At 42.0% G+C, this 22,376-nt stretch overlaps 2 protein-coding genes across 5 annotated transcripts; both read right to left on the reverse strand.

Moving 5' to 3' along the window:
* Positions 1-777: 777 nt before the first annotated feature.
* dbpb (D site albumin promoter binding protein b) lies at positions 778-10,010 on the reverse strand. 2 transcript variants are annotated; one of them, XM_079693942.1, is made up of 5 exons: positions 9,353-10,010; positions 8,903-9,189; positions 7,886-8,332; positions 3,972-4,222; positions 778-3,166 (listed from the first exon to the last, which is right to left on the reverse strand). In XM_079693942.1, exons 2-5 carry the CDS (start codon positions 9,090-9,092, stop codon positions 2,951-2,953), a joined length of 1,104 nt encoding a protein of 367 aa, XP_079550068.1. In that variant the 5' UTR covers positions 9,093-9,189; positions 9,353-10,010; the 3' UTR covers positions 778-2,950. The 2 variants fall into 2 exon arrangements, with proteins under 2 accessions (XP_079550068.1, XP_079550069.1); XM_079693943.1 differs by having other exon boundaries at positions 7,886-8,161; positions 9,353-9,994.
* A 3,137-nt stretch (positions 10,011-13,147) lies between these two features.
* Positions 13,148-22,022, reverse strand: LOC307012926 (uncharacterized protein). 3 transcript variants are annotated; one of them, XM_079640125.1, is made up of 3 exons: positions 21,709-22,022; positions 21,048-21,160; positions 13,148-19,534 (listed from the first exon to the last, which is right to left on the reverse strand). In XM_079640125.1, exon 3 carries the CDS (start codon positions 19,087-19,089, stop codon positions 14,395-14,397), a length of 4,695 nt encoding a protein of 1,564 aa, XP_079496251.1. In that variant the 5' UTR covers positions 19,090-19,534; positions 21,048-21,160; positions 21,709-22,022; the 3' UTR covers positions 13,148-14,394. The 3 variants fall into 3 exon arrangements, with proteins under 3 accessions (XP_079496251.1, XP_079496252.1, XP_079496253.1); XM_079640126.1 differs by having other exon boundaries at positions 21,033-21,160; XM_079640127.1 differs by lacking the exon at positions 21,709-22,022 and adding an exon at positions 21,556-21,696.
* Positions 22,023-22,376: the final 354 nt, after the last annotated feature.

The following is a 22,376-nucleotide window of genomic DNA, read 5'->3' on the forward strand; positions in this document are numbered from 1 at the left end:
GGGGGTGAGGGAGAGGGGGGGGGGGGGAGAGGGTACAGCCCAGGAGCACACATCTGGTTCGCGTTGGGGAGGATAGAATCAAGGAAAATTCCAGCCTGAAGGACCTTTCACCCATTTCTGTTGAGATAGAAGATTAATGACGCCCCTGTTGCCCCCACCCCACCACGACCCCCCCCCCCCCCCCTCTCACACAATCAACAAACAGAGGTAAGCAAACAGGAAATGCTAACAACAATGGTGGACTTTACCTGATGTCATGAAGGCACCATTTGCTCGACTATATGCTTCCAAACATGCAGCCTGGTTAGACTGATATCTTAATTTCTTTAGTTGTTGTTTAGGACCTTATAAACACGTTTACTTTGTAATCTCTTTAAACGTAAGTGGACTAACTCAGCTGTGTTCAAAGAATAATGCATTGAGTGACTCTTTTTTAGATTTTTTGATTAAGTAAAATACTTCCGAAATGTCAAAGGGCAGAAGAGTTGCCTTTGTTTGGCAATAATTCATGTTTAGACTGCTTTGCCTATTAAAGGAATGTACACAATGTGAACAAACAGGGACGATATCAAAACAAGTAGTCTGGGGACATTTCACCACATATTATCAGGCCTAAGTTGATAAATGGATTAGTAGTCCTCCTGAAATGTGACCTTTGTTGCCGATTCTCCTGATCAAAACTGGGCTTTAATTCAACATGCAAGCAAACAAAGCAGAGTTCAATCATCTTGAAAAACAATTACACTGCGATGGACCACCAGAGACAAGAGCACTCACTGAATGAGAACAATCTTTTATTGGTGTTTTTGGAAAAATCTCAACTACATCCAAATAACCAGCACTGTGGGCCAACATGGACACCACTGATGCAGCAGGGAAGTTGTAGTTCAATTAGAGTCACTAAAATATGTTTTAACCACATCTGTGAGGATATTAGAGACTAGATCCTGTTGGGAGAGCAAACAATCACTGACTGAGGTGATAAAGGCTGAAATAAACAAACAAGGAGCATATTGAAAGTGTGCATAGTCCGTACACTGCCGGGGATCCGAAGAGGTCATCACGAAAGGTAAAGTAATGAATGTCATATTCAAGTTATCGAGCCACGCTTGTGAAGTCCATGGTCAAAGAAACCTAGGTGGCAGTAGTGTCCGTAGAGTAATGTCTGGAGGTCGGAGAAAGGATGCAAATAGCTGAGCGAGGTTTTTTTTTCTCCATTTGAATTGTCTTTTTTAGGAACAGTGAAGATCAAAGATGTTTCAAATTGCAACAGATCATCGAAAGAAAGAAAATCATTCAATAATATAGAACAGCAACAACAAAAGGGATAATCATTATAATCACAATCATAATAATAATAATAATAGCAGTAATCGTTACTATTCATTATGGTCATTGAGGGGAATAAAATCACACCATTACTAGTCATCCCTCCCCACAACATAACATAGTGTACCATGCCCCCTGTGAAGGTGTTGTGGATGCACAGAGATTTAGATACAGTAAAAAGTAAAGAGTAATAACAGGAATAAACATTAAGGAAGGAGCATTATTGAAATAGCACTAAATACCAACAAGCTTGTGTGGATCAAGATAGGACATTTTGGCTTGTACTTCTCCCAGGAATCTGAGAATTTAACTCCATTCCACTCAATGGGGGTTTCAACCCATCTCCTGGAATACATCAAATACACAAAACAGTATAGGCCTATCCAATATACAACAACCTTTCTCCCCCTATATTAATGCTGATTAAAGTGTGTTCATGAAGAACAGTAAAGTAACGAAGTGCGTTTTACAGGGCAGATTGATACTATTTCAGAGTAACAACAACACTGAGATATAACTGCTCTATGTACCGCAGCAGTACAAGAGAAACTCAGGGATAAACTGTTATGGGAAGAGTTTGCACGTAACTGTAAGAGGATTGGCTATAAGTGAGAGCAGAAATAGAGAAGTAGGATATAGAAAAAGAGGAAGAGAAATGTCCCATCAATTCAAAAGAGAGGATGAAGAGGGAGAATAGAAACATGGGACACCACAACAGGCTTTTTAGCAGTTTATCTGAGATACAAGACACCAGAGTAGATTAAAAGCACTCAACTGGGATAGAGAAAAGTGGATGTGGTCAAAGATAAGAGTATGGACTGGAGAAAGATGTACCAATTGCATGAAACTCAAAGTACAAAGAATTTATATTGTTGGGGAACTCAAATATATATATATATATATATATATATATATATAATAAAAGGACTCACAAGACAATGTTGATAGTGCAGGACTGTTTACATGGTGTCCGCCTTGTCCCTTATGTTGCCTCCCTCTAGCATGCCCCTCCCCAGTGATAGAAATAAAACAGGAAACAAATTAAGTGCTTGAATAAAATCCACAAAAATGTTGAACTATACGATTATAAGATACTTTTTGCTCTCTATATTACAATTGTTACACGCGTCCTTGCCCCTGCTGCTGCATCCTGACTAAAGTAATCAAGACGAAAAATACCCATCGATGGCTGACCACCTGTTAAACATCTCCTGACTCACCTATAATAAAAAGATATTTACCATAGCTTTCCCCCCTGTCTCTATGTAGAAAATATACAAAATTATCCTCCAAATTTGCTCACCCTATAATTTTTCGTAAGTATTATAAAAATATACAATTCTCCAATAACAAAACTCTTAAAAGTCACATCTCTTCATCTGTTAAATTACTCTCTCCACCTTTCACTTTTAAGAGCTGACGCCTCAACAAAACAAGACACCTGAGCTTCGATACACAAACCTTCTCCTTGTCTTCTACATTCATCATCATAATCATCTTCCTCATCATCATCATCATCACCCTTGCTTGACCCAATTCTGTCCAATGTGCCACCCCTAAAAAGTCATAAATGTTATCCAGGTTATATTCCTCCTCTTCCTGATTTAGCTGCACGCCTTCATCACTGGTCAGAGAGGCGGTTCTCGTATTTACTAAGGATGCTGCGACAGCGGCCAAGCTCCTTTCGGATCTCCGCCACTTCCTGTCGGAGGGTGGCGTTCTCTCTCTCCAGGTAGGCGGCACGAACAGATATTTGGTTCTCCTTATGACGGCGAGCATCTCGAGAACGCTTTGCTGCTTCATTGTTTTTATACCTTCTGCTCCAGTACTTATCATCCTAAAAGAGGACAGACAAAAGAAGCATGCATGGATTATTTATCTGCCAGTGTGTTCCCATAAGATTTACTTTTCCTGATCAGAGAACTAAGATAGTATTAGGTAGAAGTTGTTCTATAAAATAATCAATGAATGGTCCGAGTGGTTTCTTAAGAAGTGTGCAGTACTGCTGTACAGTCTATTCTGCTATTGTGATGTGGGTGTTTGGCCATGAATGAGCGTGGGACTTGTTCCTTTCAGATGCTTCATCCTCAGATGTGTTAATATTATGTATGTTGTGTATATACCATGTTTTGTTCTGGTGTTTGTTACTATCCTGCATATTTGATTTGTAATTCTTATATTATGAAAAGTGTTAAATACTAGCCTGGACCAAGACCAAGAAAGTGCGTATTTATGCAATAGTTCCTCAAGGTTGTCATTTCAGCTCTTATATTATTAACAATTAGTATATAGAAAGAAAACCGATAATCAATTAATTGTACACGGCCATTATGAAGTATGCATAATTGGTAGCATGCATAGTATGTAAGGAACTGGATCTCAGATTCTCCAGTGTGAGGATTTGGTGCATTGTTCTTTTCACCATTGTCTAGAATTGTCTAGGGCTGCTGGTTTGACAAAAGGGGTAATCTGAAGACGTTCCCTGACACTGTGCAAGACACATTTGTACTTCTTGTTTTGGAATTACAATCAAGACTTAATGCAAATGATGTCTGGCTTCATATAAGCTAATCATAGCCTGATATGACCTCCCTCCCGAGGTCCACCGCTGCTCTGAGTTTGCAGTCAGACTTCAGACTCACCTTCATGCCATCGGGCACCAGGATCTTGCGGGCCTTCTTGATCATGGGCTGTGGCTTGAGCTCCTCTTCACTGAAGGAGTGCCTCCTGGGGTCGTAGTTCGGCTGGCCAGACATATCCATGTCCGAAGAATCCATGTCAAACATCCCCTGCCCATCGGGTCCGCTGTCCGTGGGCTCGAGCAGGGGAGGACAGGAGGACGAGGAGGAAGAACAGGGAGACTCACAGGAGTCGTTCATACTCGTCTGACTCCCTGCAATTAAAGGGATAACACATGTTGTTTTAAATGCTGTTCACTGAACGACACCTATACTGAAATGTATAATACTGTCAAGCTTTAATACACCAGTTTATGACCACTGAGACAGCAGTGCAAACACATGCAGCATTTCATCACAGCCACCACCAGGTGTCAGCAGAGAGCTTCCCTCTTGCTGTTATAAACAACAAACAACATTCCTGTGCCCTTAACCAAAGAGCTGAGGATGTTTTCAGGGACAGTGAGGTTCCCAGGGACAATGTAATCTTTAGAGGATACTCTGGGAAGACACACGACAAATACATACATTATATAACACATATCAGTTGAAGCATACAGACATAATGGAGCTAGAATATGTAGTTAGAATAACTGTCAATTAAAATGGCTGGGTTTTGCATTTACCTTTGGAACATTTAATCTCTACCTGAACTATTTTGGTGAGGACTGAATAATAATGTTGTTGTTTTTATTACAAATGTGCAAACTATCAATGGTAAAACCATTGTACAAATGGCTATTAGGTATCTCAATAGTTAACATTTAATTGAGCTGACGCTTTTATTCAAAGCAACTAACAATAAATGCATTCAAGATTCATGAAGATACTCAAAAGCAAGAATCCTGCAGATACATTTCCTATCTATAAACCCAACCAGATTAAGTTGTAAAAGCTGCACTTAAAGCCAAATCTTTTGTAAGTGCCACATACAGAAGATGTTTTATTTGTATGTTGTATCTCTCATTGAGTGCACTACTCTCCTGCTCAAACAGAAGTGTTACTATGGTCCTGATGTTATTAGGGATCCTATGGTAGCTCCTGCTTTTGTGAAAACCTTTAACGAACAAAACCACACACCACATAAATCCTATCAATTCAATTGTTGCATGATATAGATTATCAATTTAAACCACAAGTGCTGGTAAACCAAAGCCAACATTTACAGCTAAACACCAAAATCTAAAAATGGAAATGTTGTGTAACTGTATACCCCTCCCCTCAAAACCAGTTTCTTTAAGTGGGGCCAGTATAGGGCTACAACTTACCCCACCCCCTTTAAGGCCCAATGCTAACCACTCACTGACTCTGCTTCCCAATACAGCACAACTCTCCCATTGACTGTTACTATAAATCGCAGGGGTACGTGTTTACCTAAGATGGGACACGTTTAACTGTTAAAACCAATAAATAATTTAATTTCCAGAAGAGGAACAGCCACATTATCAAACACAGATAACCCGAGTAAGGATATTTACTTAACACCACACACTGCAGCCTTAGAAATGACCACAAAATGACATCAAAAAGCTCTAAATAAAATGTGTATGCCTTAAGTTCCACAAAGACGGTCCGTAATGTAGAATTATTGTGAAGAAAGGACAATATAAAACGTTTACAATCTAGTGTTAAGGTCTACAACTTCACACTTACTGTACAGTCAGACTGTAGGCTGGAGAAAAACAAAACCATCCGCTCTATTTATGATATGTGTTGCCATCTGCTAGACAGGTTATATGTGGAGCAGTAACATACAAGCAGCCATCATGACTAATGGCTGTTCAATGGCCAGGTAGTATGAGAGCATGTTTTACACCAGGTGTTCCCTCATGATCTCTCCATGTTCCACAATGACAGCAAAACAAATTAAAGAGTGCTTTCACAGGCACCAGGAGGAAGTCAAGCATACCCCATAATAAACAATCAGCGGGTCTAAACAAACACTGAGCCTTTCAGTGTGGGTAGGCAACAGAGTGAATCAGAGGCCAGAAGATATGCATGTTACGTACTCTGTCTGAATAAACCAGAAGATTTTATGGATGTTTTCTGTTTAAAGCCAACAGCAGGACCTAGTTAGTGAAAACACCTGGAGCAGGCAGGGCTGCCTCTCTCGGCTTTTTGGGAAGCTCTGGAGAGCAGTATTACCATGTTGTTTTGGCACATTTTTCTCCATGTGTTACCTTGAGCAAGCACGAGACTTTTGCTCTTAAAGAAACCGTCCAATATATGACTCGACACATTGCACTAGTTGTAAATCAGCATTCCTTTAGCTGAAGTCCTGAGGCTGTTGATAAGGCAAAAAGTAGTCCTGCTCCTCCTAAGGTGACTAATATAAAAATAGGTTGTTGGGTGTAGCTTTGTTTAATATTTATAAAGCAGCTGTTAGTTTGTCACCTTTATGATGCTGCAGATTAGAAGCTCCTCGTGTTTCAAGCTTTGGGAGAGCTAATTTCGGTTAGGGGAATTATTTTTCCTTTTCCTGCAATCTTTCTATTATTTTCTTGATTATTAATTTGTTTTCTGTCAGTTTATATGTTGTTTATAAATGTCAGAAAATTGTGAAAAATATCAATCATCGATTTTCAAAGCCAGAGATGACGTTTTTAAATTGCTTCCATTGTCCACAACTCAAATAGATTCAGTTTGATAACATAATGGAGAAACCTGAAAAGATTCACATTTGAGCTTGAATCAGAGAATTTTTACCAATATATCAATTATTTAAAACAAGGTGATGATTTTAATAATTTTAAACAAAGCAATTGATACGATCACACTTGCAGAACCTCTAATTCTTGTAATATTTTATCTAGAGGGTTTGTAATCCAATGGGGCTTTATAATCCTGCAAAAATACATGCCCTATCATAGTCTATAAAGATGCACTTTGTCCCTTTATTGCCCTGAGCCAACATCCCATACAGTATAAAACCCTCCTCTGGATCTCGGTGCACTAAATGTCATTCATGTGGAATCAAACGTCCCTGTGTGAAGTCCAGCAGGGAACTCTTTCTGTTGCTCTGCATGTCCCGCCCCCTATAGGCCCCTCCCATATTTCTGCTGGCTCCGCCCCTCGTTCTTTCTCTCCAGTACCCTCAGCCTCGGCACGTGTACTGACGCGTACACATGGCTTTGGCGTGTGAAGTGGGGAGAGATTTAAAGACACGCAACCGCAAAACACTCTGCACACTTCTCTCTCCCTCTCTCTCTCTCCCAGAACTGTTTTGACCCTGCTGCACATTTATGATGGGCTGGGACTGAATGCTGATTGTGTTGTAGATCACATGCCAGACTAAACATCCTTGTCAATGCATTGAGTTTGACTCATCAAAAACTCAAGATTTCATTCCTTTACAAATCCTCTCCCTTTCTTTATCTTTTCGCCCTCCACATCTCCCTGCTTCTTCGCCCAACTTTTAACCCTGGGCCTGCACACTGCTCCAATACACTCAGATTTTGCTAAGCAGCCATTTGTAAGCCCTGTGTTTTCCCTCTCAAGTTGACTTTGCGTGTTGAGCCATGTGACTGTAGCTGCTGCCTTCAGTTTGACCCCACAGGACAGAAAAATGCTTTGTCACCATGTAATTTGTTAGAAACGTAAGGAGAGTTAAAGTGCTGAATCACTAGCCTGTGGGAACTTTAGCACATCATATAACCTTGATTACATATCAAGCATTATTAATTTTAGGGTTTACTTGTCTCATATCATCTATAGAGGACAATTTGTCTCTTTCAGCATGTCAACTCTGCAACGTCTGCACAACCCTCTCCTGCGTTATTACTTGTTTTCAGCTGATATGGACAAACCTTGGATAATCAACTGTCCTTGATCATTTTTATTATTATCTGGAACAAAATGCTCCATGTAAGTGAACTCACCATGCAAACAGTCATTTCCTCCACCAAGGTTTTGTGGCTGAACCACCTCCAGACCAATGAGCGATGGGGAAGAAGAGGAAGACGGCGATGAAGATGAAGAGCCAGGTGGGGATGAGGGCGGTAGGCACTGGGAGCTCTGATTGGGCACAGCTGACTGGGAGCTCTGCGAGGGGATCTGGGCTGAGCTGGAGCTGTTGTTGTTATGCATGCTGCCCATTCCATTTTCGGTCAGAAACTCCTCCAAGTCCATGTACTGAAGCTGGAAGAGGCCCCCATCTGCAGACAGGGCGCGATCCCACAAGAGGGGCCCCAAGAATTGGTTAAAACTTCCCCCTCCATTTCCACCACCACCTCCTCCACAGCCATTACTGCTAGTATTGTTGGCTATTCCACTCCTCATGGGGCACACTCCCATTGAGTCCTCATCATCGTCCTGCCTCTCTTTGTCTAACAGAGATAACAGAGCAGACACTTTATGAGTACAGCATAAAGATGATGAAGAATAACTTTAAATAACTCTGCACAACTAAATAGGGTTGGCAGGTGTATCCATGAGATGCACTTTTGCAAAATCTCCCACACAAATACACACTCACAGATGGACCAGATGGTAGCTGAATTGCAGCATTAAGCAAAAGCCCAAACCAATTTGTTGTCATAACGTACACAAAAGCTCCTAAACAAATCTAACAATAGTTGAAGCCGGCACGTTTTTGAAACGGCACAGTATTACAGCTGAACTGAAACGTGTTTTCGCTCATGGTAATCTGGTTCCTAATTTGAAGTCGCAGCTGGGATTATAATCCAGGTGAATACACAGCAGAGTCATGGGAGAGCCAATGTGTGTGTTTGGTGGGGGCAACAGACATAAGATATACGCTGTTTAAAAAAAAGAGTCAGATATTTGGTTTATAATAGAGAGATTTGTAGATTTGTAGAGATTTGTATTTGTACAGATATTTGTACATTAAATATTCCTTGCACATTGTAGTAATGCATCAAATGAGAGTTTCTCACCTTTTACATCACATGGGGGTTTGGAACGTTGGTCTCCCTTTATGGGGTGCTGCAGGAGGGATTTCAGACCCGCCATAGAGGTGAGATGCCCCCCTGTGAGGGAGCCTGCAGGCTGGGTACAACTTCCAAACTGTGCGCTTGCACCAGCTGGGACGTCGGGGTTCGGAAGCTGGGAGAGCTGCCTGGACATCCTGGGCCAGATGGGGTCGTAGAAAATACAGGGGGCACTCAAAGGGGCGTGGCCAACTGACCAGAGAGTCTACCAATAGGACAGGAATGCTGTATGGCTGTGTGTGTGCATGAGGGAGGTGTGGGGTGGAGGGGGGCAGAAAGAAAGACAGAGTTTAAAGAAGTGTCCATGCAGAATAAAGCAACCATTGTAATGCCATGGAACAAGTATTAGCACACAATTATTGATGCAGATTAATGATACTTTGCAAGTTTAGTTACCTTTTACTTGATGTTGTGCAGAGTTCCTTATTGCCTTGCAGAAATGTTTTCATCGAAATATTCCATTGCGGTTAAATGTTCTCCAGTCGATCAAGCTGTTACTCTAAAATGAGCGGCGTAGGAGCGACAGTCAGACCATCTAATTTAGAATACTGTCCATATAGAAAATACAAATACGTCAAAATGACTGTGAAACCCGCTCACTGCACACCCGGGAAAATATTACAATTAAAACTTGTAGAATTATATCCCGAATGAACCGTCCGACAATCAAAAAGAAGATCGCTAAATAGTTGCAATAAAGCAGACCTCCGTCAAAACAAAACAACCGAGTGGAAACAGTGTGTGCAACAACAAAAAAACGCACACAGCGACGAGAGCGGTGACTGTTGGTCAGATGACAAGTTGTATATTGGTGTTCCTCTCCGCGGCTGTCGCGCTCTGCTGTCCGTCGGGGGGAGGAGGGGGACGTTTCCTCTCTCTCTCCGTCTGCACTTTTTTGTGGATCCGGTGGATCTTCGCACGGGCTTAGGTCTGTGTTTGGGCCGCGCGACGTCCACCACCAACACCACCGATAGTCCTCGCGCTCTCTCAGCTGGAGCGGACACGGGCAGTTCGCGTGACGTCGCAAGTCGAGGGGGGGGGGTGAAGAGGGGGGGCGAGGCTTTAACACATCTCTGAATTATTTCTTATTATTTATGAGACACACCTACCCTCGTGCCACTCCTCGACGACAGTAGGCTGTTTGTTGTGTCTGACGGAAACAAACAAATTCACCAGGGTGTTTCTGCTGCAGCCATCACGTTTTTAATGATTGTTGATGAGTTGAACCACCAGACTCAGGGACAGTTTTAGCACAAACAACAAGACTGTTAAGACCCTGGGGGCTGTGAAGTACAGACGTGGAAAAAGTATGAAGATCGTGTACCTGAATAAAAGTGAAATTACCTGAGTTTAGGAATACTAGTAAAAGTCCTGCAATCAAAAAGGTTACTCAAATAAAGGTACACGAGTATTAGCATCAAAATAAATGTAAAGTACCAAAAGTAAATGTACTCATTATGCAGATTGGCCCATTTGATTACAATATATATTATATCTTTTGAGTGCAAGTAAAGGTGGAGCAATTGTTAAATCATGTGTATTTATTTCAGGTGTAACTAAAGTCTTATTAAATGTTGATTATGTCCTATCATTAATCCCAATCTGCAAAGTAACTAAAGGTATAAAATAAATATAGTGGAGTTAAAGTACACTATTAACCTCTGAATTGTAGTGGGTTAGGAATAGCCTACAAAGTAGCACAACATTGAAATACTCAAGTAAAGTACTAGTATCTCAAAATTGTTCCTAAGTACAGTACTTGAGTAAATGTACTTAGTGACTTTACACCACTGGGGAAGTTTCACCATCCAAATAGGCCTGCTGTATGTCCAAAATAAACTGTACATCTGTACAGCCAAATATGTATATATGTTTACAGTATACAGTAGGCCTATTTATGTTGAATCCATAGCCTTTCATTTCACATTTTTGCATTGCATGCTATTTTATATGTAGCCTTCATATTTTTTTCTGTTTTCTGCAAAATACTTAAAATGTTGCACTATTTTAGGTTTACTTTCATGTTCCATTGTTGAAAGAGCTTGAGACTCAAGAATGTCATTGCCAAGACTACACTGTAGCTATTGTATATATCACAAATAAATCCTTTGAATGACACCAAGTAAAATGTCTTTACACCTGTAGACATTGACATCTCAAATGAAAGTCATTTATTTATTCTTAGGATTACTGCCTCAAACCGTTCTAATATTTATTAAAGCACAGTTTTGTCTTGCTGTGATAATCAGGTAGTGCAGCATGGCTTTTCCAGTCTCCTTTTCTAATCCACAGAAAACGTGACTGTCGTTTTTTCAGGCGAGCAGCGCTCCTGCACGTTGCCTCGCGGCGTACAATAGCTGTTCTAGCTCACGTGTACGAGCCACGCGGAGAGGATGCCTTGTCCGCTCGCGGCTCTGGCTACAATTGGCTTTGCAGACTCGCGGCTCCTCCCACGATGCGCGCCCATTGGACAGAAATAGGTCGAAGAAACCCGCCCGCTCGGATTCCCCTCAGCGTCTGCCACAGCCGCGTGAGACCAGTTCGAAACACAAAAAGCGCGAGGGGTGTCTACTGTAGCCTACTGTTGCAGAGCACATGCAAAAACATCGCGCGCCACAGGAGTTCACTTCTTTGTTTTGTTTCCAGAGCTGGACGTGTAAATAACTGACAGTCAAGTAATCTTGCAGCTTAATACGCAAATAGTCCTTATGAATACTGTGCAATAAATGTGATTATTAGTTGTACATTAATGTCCTTGGCCCCTTTAGTCGACCCTGTCCTGTGATCCTGTGCTTTTCTTTACAGTAAAACTATCCAACTAAACGCTTTGTCCGTTAGTGGGCCCCTTGGATCATAACCACATGGGACCTGACCTAAAGCAGTGGAGATTAATCATATTTTATGTTACAAAGCTAAACACATTGTTATGTTGAATCAGAATTCAAACACACGTTTAACTAAGTCATTTTGACATATAATAAATAGCAATGATTCATTCAAGATTCAACTGTAATCTAAATCAACACATTGGGGTCACTCAGTAAAGTATAATAGATTTGACCGTTTCAGATATTTTCAAATAATGACATAATTGATTTGGAATCACAGAAAGGGGAACAATAAGAATGAAATTATGTAATGCTGTGAACTTATATATTTTATACAAATGCAAAAATGCATGCATTTAATTTCATATTAATTTCTTAACATTAAAGTGAGATTACCAAGTGATACTCAAGCATTGTATTTGCTTTTAGGTATTCATCGGGCAGATAATTCACTGAGTCATACAACACTATCCAGTCCACCCCCTATCAGTGCAAAATCCATGTGACTGCCACACATCCACACCAGGCCAAGAGGACAGTATAAATGAGTTGCTTACTGCCATCTGGTGGAGTGAGGTGTTGTACACAGCCCTTTATTTTAATATAGTGATAATGTACTGAGCATTTTAATTATTGAAAGCAAGACATTACCCCAGAATAATCTGGCAGTAACATTAGGCCTTAATTCAACCTGCCTCCCCTCTGGTAAGCACTACACAACACTTTACTCCAGAACAGAGACTCTGATGAACAGCTACATCTGTCATACACTTGTATAACCCTGTGTACCAAAACATACATTGATCCTATTATAGATTATGTCTTTTAATCGATTGGTTTGTTTATAAGTCAATATTGTCTGCCACCGTTAATACAAATCCTTTACGTTCTATTCAGCATACAACATACTGTATGATCATCCATGTCAAACCATTTTTTATAGTTTTCAACTTTCAGAACACATAGATTTTTTTGTTTTGTTTTAATAAAGATCATTCGTGTTTTTTTCTTAATATGTTTGCACATCTCTCTTTTCATATATATATATATATATATATATATATATATATATATATATATATATATATATATAATTTCTGTGCAAACTGAGAACAATGCAAACTATTCAAATTCTTTGTATGTTTACACATACTTGGCCAATGAAGGTGATTATGATACATCCTACAAAAATAACCATTTAATCCACAAATTGATATGAAATTCGCATAGGACATCAAGCTAAAACTTATTATATCCATTACTGACTTTGGTGAAAGTTAAAACTTACTCATGACTAGCTGTTTGTAACATCTTCTGGATATTACAGTTGTCAACTTTGAATGAGAAATGAAAGGAAAACAAATGATTACACTTAAGGTTTATTCATTGCTGAAATATAATCAACTACTGACTTATCAGTAAATAATGTGATAGAAATCTACTAAAACTATATTTTTTCTTAAGAAGAAAAAGAAAAGCAAGGCTTGACAGGGGTATGAACATTTCATGTGAATAAAGTGACATGATTTACTTAAAATGTAAATTTTTAGCAGAAAAAAAAACCAAATTGGGACAGTAATAATATGATTGCAACTCAGCAAAAAGTAAAAGGGGTTAAGTATAAGGTTTGCATGAAGACTGATTGGGTTACACACATAAATACATGGAATATTACATTTGTTTCTAATATAATAGGTCCTTGTCTTTTACACACCGTGAAGTACAGTAGAAATAATCACTGCTAAAAAGAGCATACAAATAACATGAGATAAACATGTGTTACAGTCCACTTGTTTTACCTGTTTTCAATCTCTTGGTATAAAAGCTAGGAATATCTCAAATAAATGAAGTAAAGTGTACATACTAAGCAAGGCTTTTTGAAAGATTCTTCATTTTGGCAGGAGAGGGATCCTTGAAATGCTAATTACCAGCAACTTTGACAATTTAACTATATGTGATTCAATCACTGGGGAATATAGAGTAACCTTCAAATCAAGTTTTACACTACAAACTCCAGGGATATACTGAATAAACCATCACATACTGTAGGAGTGATTTCACAACCTCAGCTAAAAACTTGACCAGAGAACAAACATGCACTGACAAACTATCAACAAAAGGTCTTTGTCCTCATGTCCCTACTCCTAATAAATGCACTTTACATTTAAAAAAAATCTTCTAAGTGAACAACAACAAGACAAAGTACACAGCAGAGACGTTTATCATACAGCAAGAGGTGAAGCAGGGAGTCTAGTTATGGGAAAGAGATACATTAGCAGGTCATTTCACCTAAACTTTTCTAGTTACTGCACAGTGTCAGCCAAGCACAGAGTCAATGCACTTAAGGGGTTAATGAATCTATGGAAACAGTCACATCTTTGAAAACCTCTTCCAATATAACCTGGAAGAATTTCTGGTGATATTTTATAGGATGCTCTACAGTAGTTGTTAACACACGCATTCTAATATTAAGCAGAATAGATGTCAACAGAGACATGAGGATAACTCTTGAAAAGGCAGCTTTTGCCTTTTCAAGTCCCTTTTTTTCCCCCTTCCCATTTAAGAACTGAAATCTCTCTCTGGTTTGCCTCTTTTCAGATACCAGGATGCTCAGTATCTGTATGGTCCCTGTGTTAATGGCATCTCCGCCTGACCCTCTCGGGTCTCCTTCTCTCCTGCTCTTTTTGATAACTTCAGCCTGCTGGCGTCTCCTCGTTGCAGTCCTTTTGCCCTGCGGCGGCAGGACACCTTGTGCCTGTAGAGCAGTGTAGCATTCCAGAAGCGAGTGGAGCAGCGTCGGCAAGAAAAAGTCCCTTTGGCACGATGGACGGCCCGATGAATGAAGGCTGCCAAAGGCCTGGGAGACTGCTTCCCACATACACGGCACCTTAGTCGCTCTTGAGTGGTAGAGGCTCTTTGTGGGTGTTTAACTGCCATGTGGACTAACAGTCCCGCTTTACGGGAAAACACAGAATTGGGGCATATAGGACAGCCAAAACGTTTAACTGGGACTTTGAGAGACGAGAGGATCTGCACCTTCATTCCCCCGGTGTTGACAAGCTTATAGCCACTACCACCTGATCCCTCGCCTCGTCTAATCGTCAAGCGAAGAGAGCCTTGTTTTTTATTCGACTGCCCTCTTATTGTACAACTTATCTTTCTCTTCTTTTTGCTTTCATCGAATCTGACTAAATCTTGGGATTCCAATTTATTTTCCCTCCAATCTCTCCGGTCAGACCTTTTTCTTTTCTTCTTTTGTCGTCTCATGTCATCATTTGACAACTGGATGCTGCAGTCAAGGTTTTGCTGGGACTGGGTACCTGACTGAGGATGAAGATGATGGTGGGGGGAGATATGGTGATGATGATGCAGATGATGATGTTCAGTGGAGGGCAGTTCGGTGAGGGGCTGGAACGGGGCTGTGGTGTGGAGCGTACGGCTACGGGATCCAGCTGGATATATGTGCTCTCCTTTTACCCCGGCTGGGGAATGCGGGTGCTGAGGGGCCATGATAGTAGAGTTTGGAGGCAGAGGCTGTGAGTAAGAGGGAGCACCAGAGGCTGAGGATTGGGCTGCAGCATCATAGAAGAGGGGAGAGTAACCAGATGGTGGTTGCTGGGGTGGCTGTTGGTGGCTATGAGTGACGACACTAAGACCCTGCCCTCCATGGCCTTCAGAGGAAGGAGCCATCTGTAGCAGGGTATTGGTAGCAGCCTCACTCTCTGATGTTGACTGATTAACATCACTCACACGTCTGTTGTCTACAGACCCACTGCTGCCTTCTTGTGAGTTAGCTGCTTCAGAGCGGGTTATCCCATGCTGTGACTGCCTATGTCGGGTGAGGCTGTTCGCGTAAGCAAATGCTTTCCCACATACTTCACAGCAGAATAACTTTTCACCCCCACCTTCATGAACCGTCTGGTGATGAGCAGTCAAATGGAAGTGGTGGCGGAAAGACTTCCAACATATAGCACAGGTGTAGAGTCGAGGCGGAGGTTGGGTCTGTGGATGCGGTGGAGGCTGTGTCTGGGGGTTGGTGTCTTGAGGTTTGACGTCTTGAGGGTAGGAGTAATAGGAGGAGGTGCTTGGAGCTTGGTTCTGGCTCCTGTCTTGGGCCACGCTACATTGAGGGTTTGGGTTAAAGCTGTTGGGGTTCTCCGCAGCTGGTGTTGTGGGTACCTCTTCCAGCTCTCCCTTCTTATGGAGTTTGCTGTGCCTCCTGAGGCTCTGGGAGTAACCAAACTCTTTCCCACAGATGCTGCATTTGTAATTTTTTGCCCCAGAGTGGACTGTTTGATGCTTGCTGAGGTGAAAAGCCTCTCTAAAATACTTTCCACAAACAGTGCAGTGATGGGGCTTTTCTCCAGTATGGATGCGGTCATGCCTGCGCAGGGTCTCGCGACGTGCAAAACCCTTGCCACAAACACTGCAGAGGTGGGTGCGTGGGAGGCCACTGGGCCCCATTCTTGGGGTGTATTGCCTACGTTTGGGGGGTTGTCCAGGAGCTGCAGGATCTTTTTTAGCTCTCGGTTTGCGTGGACGTTTTGGTTTGGCGGCAAGATTCTGTTGGTTGCTGCTCATGGTATCCTGGCTCCCACCACCTCTGAAATTCTTATCCAAACCAGATGTAGATGAAGGTGAGCCAAGAGGTCCTAAACCAAGACCACCTAGAAGTCCTCCAATGATGTCTCCCCTATCGTCCCCTCTATTTCCACTGTTACTAGCTGCCGTTATTGCGGAGATTGCATTATTGACAGAGCTAGTGACATCATCCTCTGAGTCATCCAGTAGAGACGAAAGGGGCAGGTGGGGCTGTTGCTGCTGTTGGTGGTGCTGGTTGTGGCTCTGTGAGTGTGGATGCAGTGTTGGAGCCAATGGTGCCTTTCTCAGAGCTGGGCCCGCCATCCCACTTCCACAGGGGGAGGCACCAGAGTAGCATGGAGATGGATTCCCCTGAGAACGATGGTCATCATGGTAGCCTGTGTAACGATTCCGAGAGTAGTCAGTGGGGTATTTAGCATCTGTTCTGTCCCTGTCATTTGAATTCCCTCCCCTTGCAGACTGAAAAAGACCATCACATCCTAAACCTGATTTTGGTTCTCCTTCCCCCACAATGATTACACCATCGTCTTCCTCAGTTTTCCCATAAATAACACCTCTATTGCTGTGATAAGTTCCCACTCCTCCATTACCCCCTCCCCCGACTCTGTCCTGACCCTCAGTTTCTGTCTTGCTCCCCCTTGGTTTGGGTCCCCTACCTGGCTTGCCGCAGGTGCCTGAGGCAGCATGGTTCAGTAGAGAGGTGCTCTCACGGAAGGCACGACCACAGGCGGGACATCGGAAAGGCTTTTCCTCATGTATCTTCTCATGGCGTGTCAATGATTCTCTACGATTAAAAGCCCGAGAGCAGGTGGAGCAGCCATATGGGCGCGTTGAAGAGTGTAAAACTCCATGTTGCAGGAGGTGCCCTTTTTTCTTAAAGCCTTTGCCACAGTCAGGACAGTTAAATATTTTGTCTGGGCTAGGACAAGAAATTGTTGGGGTTTGCGGGGTTTGCGGGGTTTGCGGGGTTTGCAGGGTTTGCAGGGTTTCTTGGGTAGAATGGGGAAGGCTTGGGTCAGCCTGTGGTTTAATATGAATGGGGTTTGGGCCAGTAGAGGAAGCATTGCTAGTGCCTGCTGTAGTTGGCTCATGCATGCGCAAATGCCTGCGAAGGCTTGAAAGGTGAGGAAAGCTTTTGCAACACTCTCCACAGCTATAAACAGGCTCTACATCAGACTCTGAGTTGTTGGGTTGCATTGAGCTCAGATCAGATTTAGAAAGGTGAGAATTATTAGTAACCAGTACTGAGGCAGCAGTGGAAGAGGGAGCAGAGGAGGAGGAGGAAGAAACTACTGATGAGGATGAAGATGATGAGGCTAGAATGGATGATGGGTCTCCACCCATACTCGACATACCAACCCCACTACCAATTAAAGCCGGGGGCTGACCATGACTGCTAGTGGTGAGATTACCACTGTGGCTGACATGGCCATGACCACTGCTGCTATTACTAGCACTATCAGATTTTCTCTGTGGCAAATAGCCAGCCATAGCTTTCTTTCTCCTACTGCTACTGCCACCACTACTACTACTACTTCCACCTCCACTGCTTTCACCTTTACCGTCATCTTTAGATAAGGATAAATGAAGGGGCAAGGGGAGAGGCAAACCTGCTTCCTGCTGCATCAGAGAGGCTAACTGATTTGATGAGAGAACAGGGATGCCCTGGAAGTCGAAGCCACTCAGTGATGAAGAATGAGAGCCTGGGTGGAGTGGGTGGTGAGGATGGGAATGAGAGTGAGGATGAGAAAGAGTGTGAGGTGGAAGCTGTTGCTGCTGAGGGGGCTGATGTGGAGCCTGCTGTGGCTGGGAAGTGGAGTGGCCATGTGAGTGAGAAGAATGCAAAGCAGGAGGCGGAGCAAGACTAGGGTCCCCGCCTGTATGACTCAAACTAAGCCCTAAGTGGTTATGCGTTCCCTGTTGAACAAGAAATTGCTCTAAACTAGCATTAGAAGGCACCCCAGAAAGGAAATACTGATTAGCAGCTAACATGCAACTAAACTGTTGGTGAAGGCTTCGTGCATCAGACTGGGCCCCAACCAACTGGTGTCCCAAAGAGCTGACTGTACTGCTGCTAGAAGGGTTATTAGAGGTGGCCACAGATGTTGAAGGGGAAGGAGAGGAAGAGGAAGGACCAGATGATGCTTGGGGGACAGAGAGGCTGGGATGCAAAGGAGGAGGGGGTGGAGGTGCTGATGTTATTAATCCTCCTAAACCCCCAGCACTCCCACTACTGCTACTTGCCCCAGCAAAGTGCTCGAAACGGCCTACACCTGGATGTAACTGCTCCTGTGCTAGTGCTGCCTCAGACGGGTGGAAAGAGCGCAGGAACTGTGGGTAGCCTGACGAATGGCTTGAGCTGCTGCTGCTCATCTTGCTTGACTTTGAACGAGAGCTCTGAGATGAGGAAGGCTGTTGTTGTAAAGGTGGGGGAGGAGGGGCACTCATCTTGGCAAAAATGGAGGCAGAATCAGAAAAGGCGTTACCTCTTGACCCCTGCAGGGGTCCCAAGCCAAGTCCAGACAGAAGAGCTCCAGAAGATTCAGCCTGTTGTTGCTGCTGCTGCTGGAGTTGATGCTGGTGAAGTTGCACTTGCTGTTGATGCTGTAGTTGTCGATCTAAACCAAGGCCTTTAAACTGGTGGGCCTGGTGCCCACTTAACATCTCTATAATGTCCAGATTGTACTTTCCAAATTGGAACATTTCCCACTCACTGGCACATGGGGGTGCAGGCGCCAAACCTCCAGCGCTAGGAGCGAAAAAACAATGATCCCACCAGTGACTGGTGAAAGATAAACTTTAGCGTGAGGTTATTCTACTTTATTTCCCAGAACTACTTGAATGTCTTAAATACCAAGTTCGTCCCTCCAGATAGTTAACTTCTGGTGCTCCCTGTTGATAATCCAATGCCCACACTCTTTTTCCAAAATGAGTGGGGTGGCCGGGAAGATGAGTTTATGATTAAAGGGTAAAAGTGTCTTTAAGACAAGTAGATGAGTTCCATCTAATTAAAAAAAATGCTAAAAATGTGGTTTTTATTGAGAAGCAGAAGAAATGACTTCTTGTTTCCTTTGAGAGTAACTGCGTTGACATTATCCTTCATCTAAGCAAGGCTCCTCATCCTTGTTCAGCCAAGATGTTCCTACAGCTGGAAAAAATTCACAAAGGGATGAAAGTCATAGAGGGGAACAGGACTGTACTTATATCTATAACAAGGTGCACCATCCAATAAGGTACATCTAAATAGAAAGAGACCTAAGTCTGCACGTCAACATTAAAATGTATCATTATTACTTGTATTCATCCAGTACAGTCCACAAGGTTTCATTTGACCTTCTTCCCCTTCATACACACTATACATGATACCACAACATTATTTTATGTTACATAAAGTTTCAAAGGTTCAGAGCTGCCCTGCTACATTTTCCATTTTTGAAGGGTGAAGACAGCAAAACTCAACAATTTAGGGTATCCCTCTACAGATGTTTCTACTTTTCCAGACTATTCAATATGTTAAGAAATATATTAAATTCAAGTTACCTTTATTATTCTTACTGTCTATGCATATAGTTGTAATAGTTGTATAATAGTATGCCTCCGCCATATAGGTTAGTGGAAAAAAGCTACTTTAGGAGGTAATCCACCAATTATACTCACACTAACATATCCCTTTAATGCTTATATGTTGAGGCACCTCTGTCATGTACAGTATCTCACACTGTAATCTGTACAGCAAAAGTGGCTTTCTGCATGTACCAAGTTTTTATTGAGTAAAGAGAGGTGTAGCAATGTTTCATGAAAAACCACATTGCATAGCAGATGCCGTTCTTTTGTAAAATGAAGGTGCTTGTACATAACTGATTATTTATGTTTTACCCACTACTTACATTGGTGGTGTCCATGATACATTTTACCATCTGTGCTGTAACAATTCCAGAAAAAACATCCTTGTGGTAATAATTGCAACTAAAGATTTGCAATTATTAACACAAGGATGTTTTTTCTGGTCCACATTTTGTAATAACAGACAATTAAATGAAAACCCCATACTAACAATAATGTAAATTATTGACTTTTTTAATTTTTGTTTTAGTTTACTAATTATTAAACTGTGACAAAGGCCAACAAAGATTTAGTTCAGTCTCAGTATTATCTAATTATAGTATTTTCTTACTAAATGAATAGCGCTCAATAACCTCAGTGGTCATTACAAAGCATCTGTTATGTGTAATACCTTAAAGGGTGACTGGCCTGTTAAGGTTGCATCTAATGCAAATTGTCCAAATTATATTTCATTCTGTATAATGATTCATTTGTATGTACATGTCTAGGCCACTTAATTATACTAAACATATTGTTTCATTGAGTTTCTTATCTCTATGTGCAATGACATCAACATTAAATTATAAATATAATTTAACCAAACATATTTAAGATGTTTACATTTCAATTAATCCACTTTAGATACAGGTCTTATTGGACAACAAAACTGAAAAGAGAATCTAACTGTGGCATTATGCATTTGTCTTTACCTGCCTAACAGTAAGTTTGGCTTTCTATTCAAATGTACCATTACTACTCTACTTGTGAACAGGCTGAAAGTAGTCTGGCTACATTTAAACCACTCACTGAATCGTGTTGCTCACCTCGTTATATCTTACCGTTTCCTCTAATCGATGCGATGAACCTGGTGGGGAGTGAGCTCCCCTGGTAGATGAGGGAGATAATCTATCGCATGTTTGGCTGCCTCTCATTTTAATGTAAAACACCAATCCTGTGAAGAAAGGCAGAAATGCTTCAAATGAACATCACTGTAACACACCGCTGCACTATGTAAACATTTGTTGAGTCGGGCGCAAGACATAACGGATGCACTTTGAGGAGGCATCCTGTAATAGTATTGGCTAACATTTCGAAGAAAAAAATAAGGAAAACATTGGACGCGCTTGCATGCAAAACTTCACGGTTCTCCTTCGCACAATATTGTACACTGGCTCGGCGTGTTTAGCCATTTGCAGCCACACGCAATCTAGAAAACCACACAGCCGCTGCAGCTAACGTTAGCCATCTTTCCACACCGCACCATTAAAACCATGCAGACTACCGTTATCATTTCGATGCTAACGTTAGCTTATACATATGCGTAACCTATATTCGGCAAATGTTTACCTACGCATCCAGAGCACAGTTGCAGATGGATGAGGCCTGTCACGCCTTCTTCTAACCGACTAGCTAGCTATCGCCTGCTACCATTTCTGCGTGCTGTTTTCCAGGCTTTAGCGAGAGCCATTTTCACTGATGCTGAGCTGGGTCAACACTTACACGGATCCCAGAAGAAACCAACCCCATAGGATACCGCAGCCGCCGTCTGTTCACTTCATTACCACCGGTCTGCGTCGACAGGGAGCTTCAGATAAAAAAAATCGACGGCCGAGACAATTTTGGATGGTCGGTGGTAATATTTTTGGGTAAAAGTGAGTGACGTGTGCTCCCTTAACATCGGTCCTTTCCGGCCCTTGTAATATTTCCGGGTAGCACCAGCGGGGCTCACGGGCGGCTGCACTGTCGGTTACAAAAAAAAAGGGACTCCTCTTCCACAAATGCTACAAATACATCAGTGTCCATTTCCACTGCTACAACACGGTTTCCAAATGTATCTAAAGTCAACAAGTCCCAGCTGGAGGTTTAGGACTTTCCCCCCTGTTTGCATAACGGCTGTTGTTTATATAGGCCTATTATAGACGAGAATATTACACTTGGCTATAATTAATAAATACATAGCATTAGGTGAAAAGAAAGTAGCATTTGGTGTAACATATAATTATGTTTCCTTGGTTTAGTTATTTATTACCCATTTAATAATGGTTAAATGGAGACAAAAGCCTTTTGGCTACTTTGAATTGTACAATATTTAGTACAACATTTAGAGGTGCAATGTAACCATTCATGCTCATGGGCTATACTAAAGCACTACATAAGGACTCTTTTGT

Source organism: Notothenia rossii (genome assembly GCF_949606895.1).
Source record: "Notothenia rossii genome assembly, chromosome: 7".
In the NCBI taxonomy this organism is placed as follows: domain Eukaryota; kingdom Metazoa; phylum Chordata; class Actinopteri; order Perciformes; family Nototheniidae; genus Notothenia; species Notothenia rossii.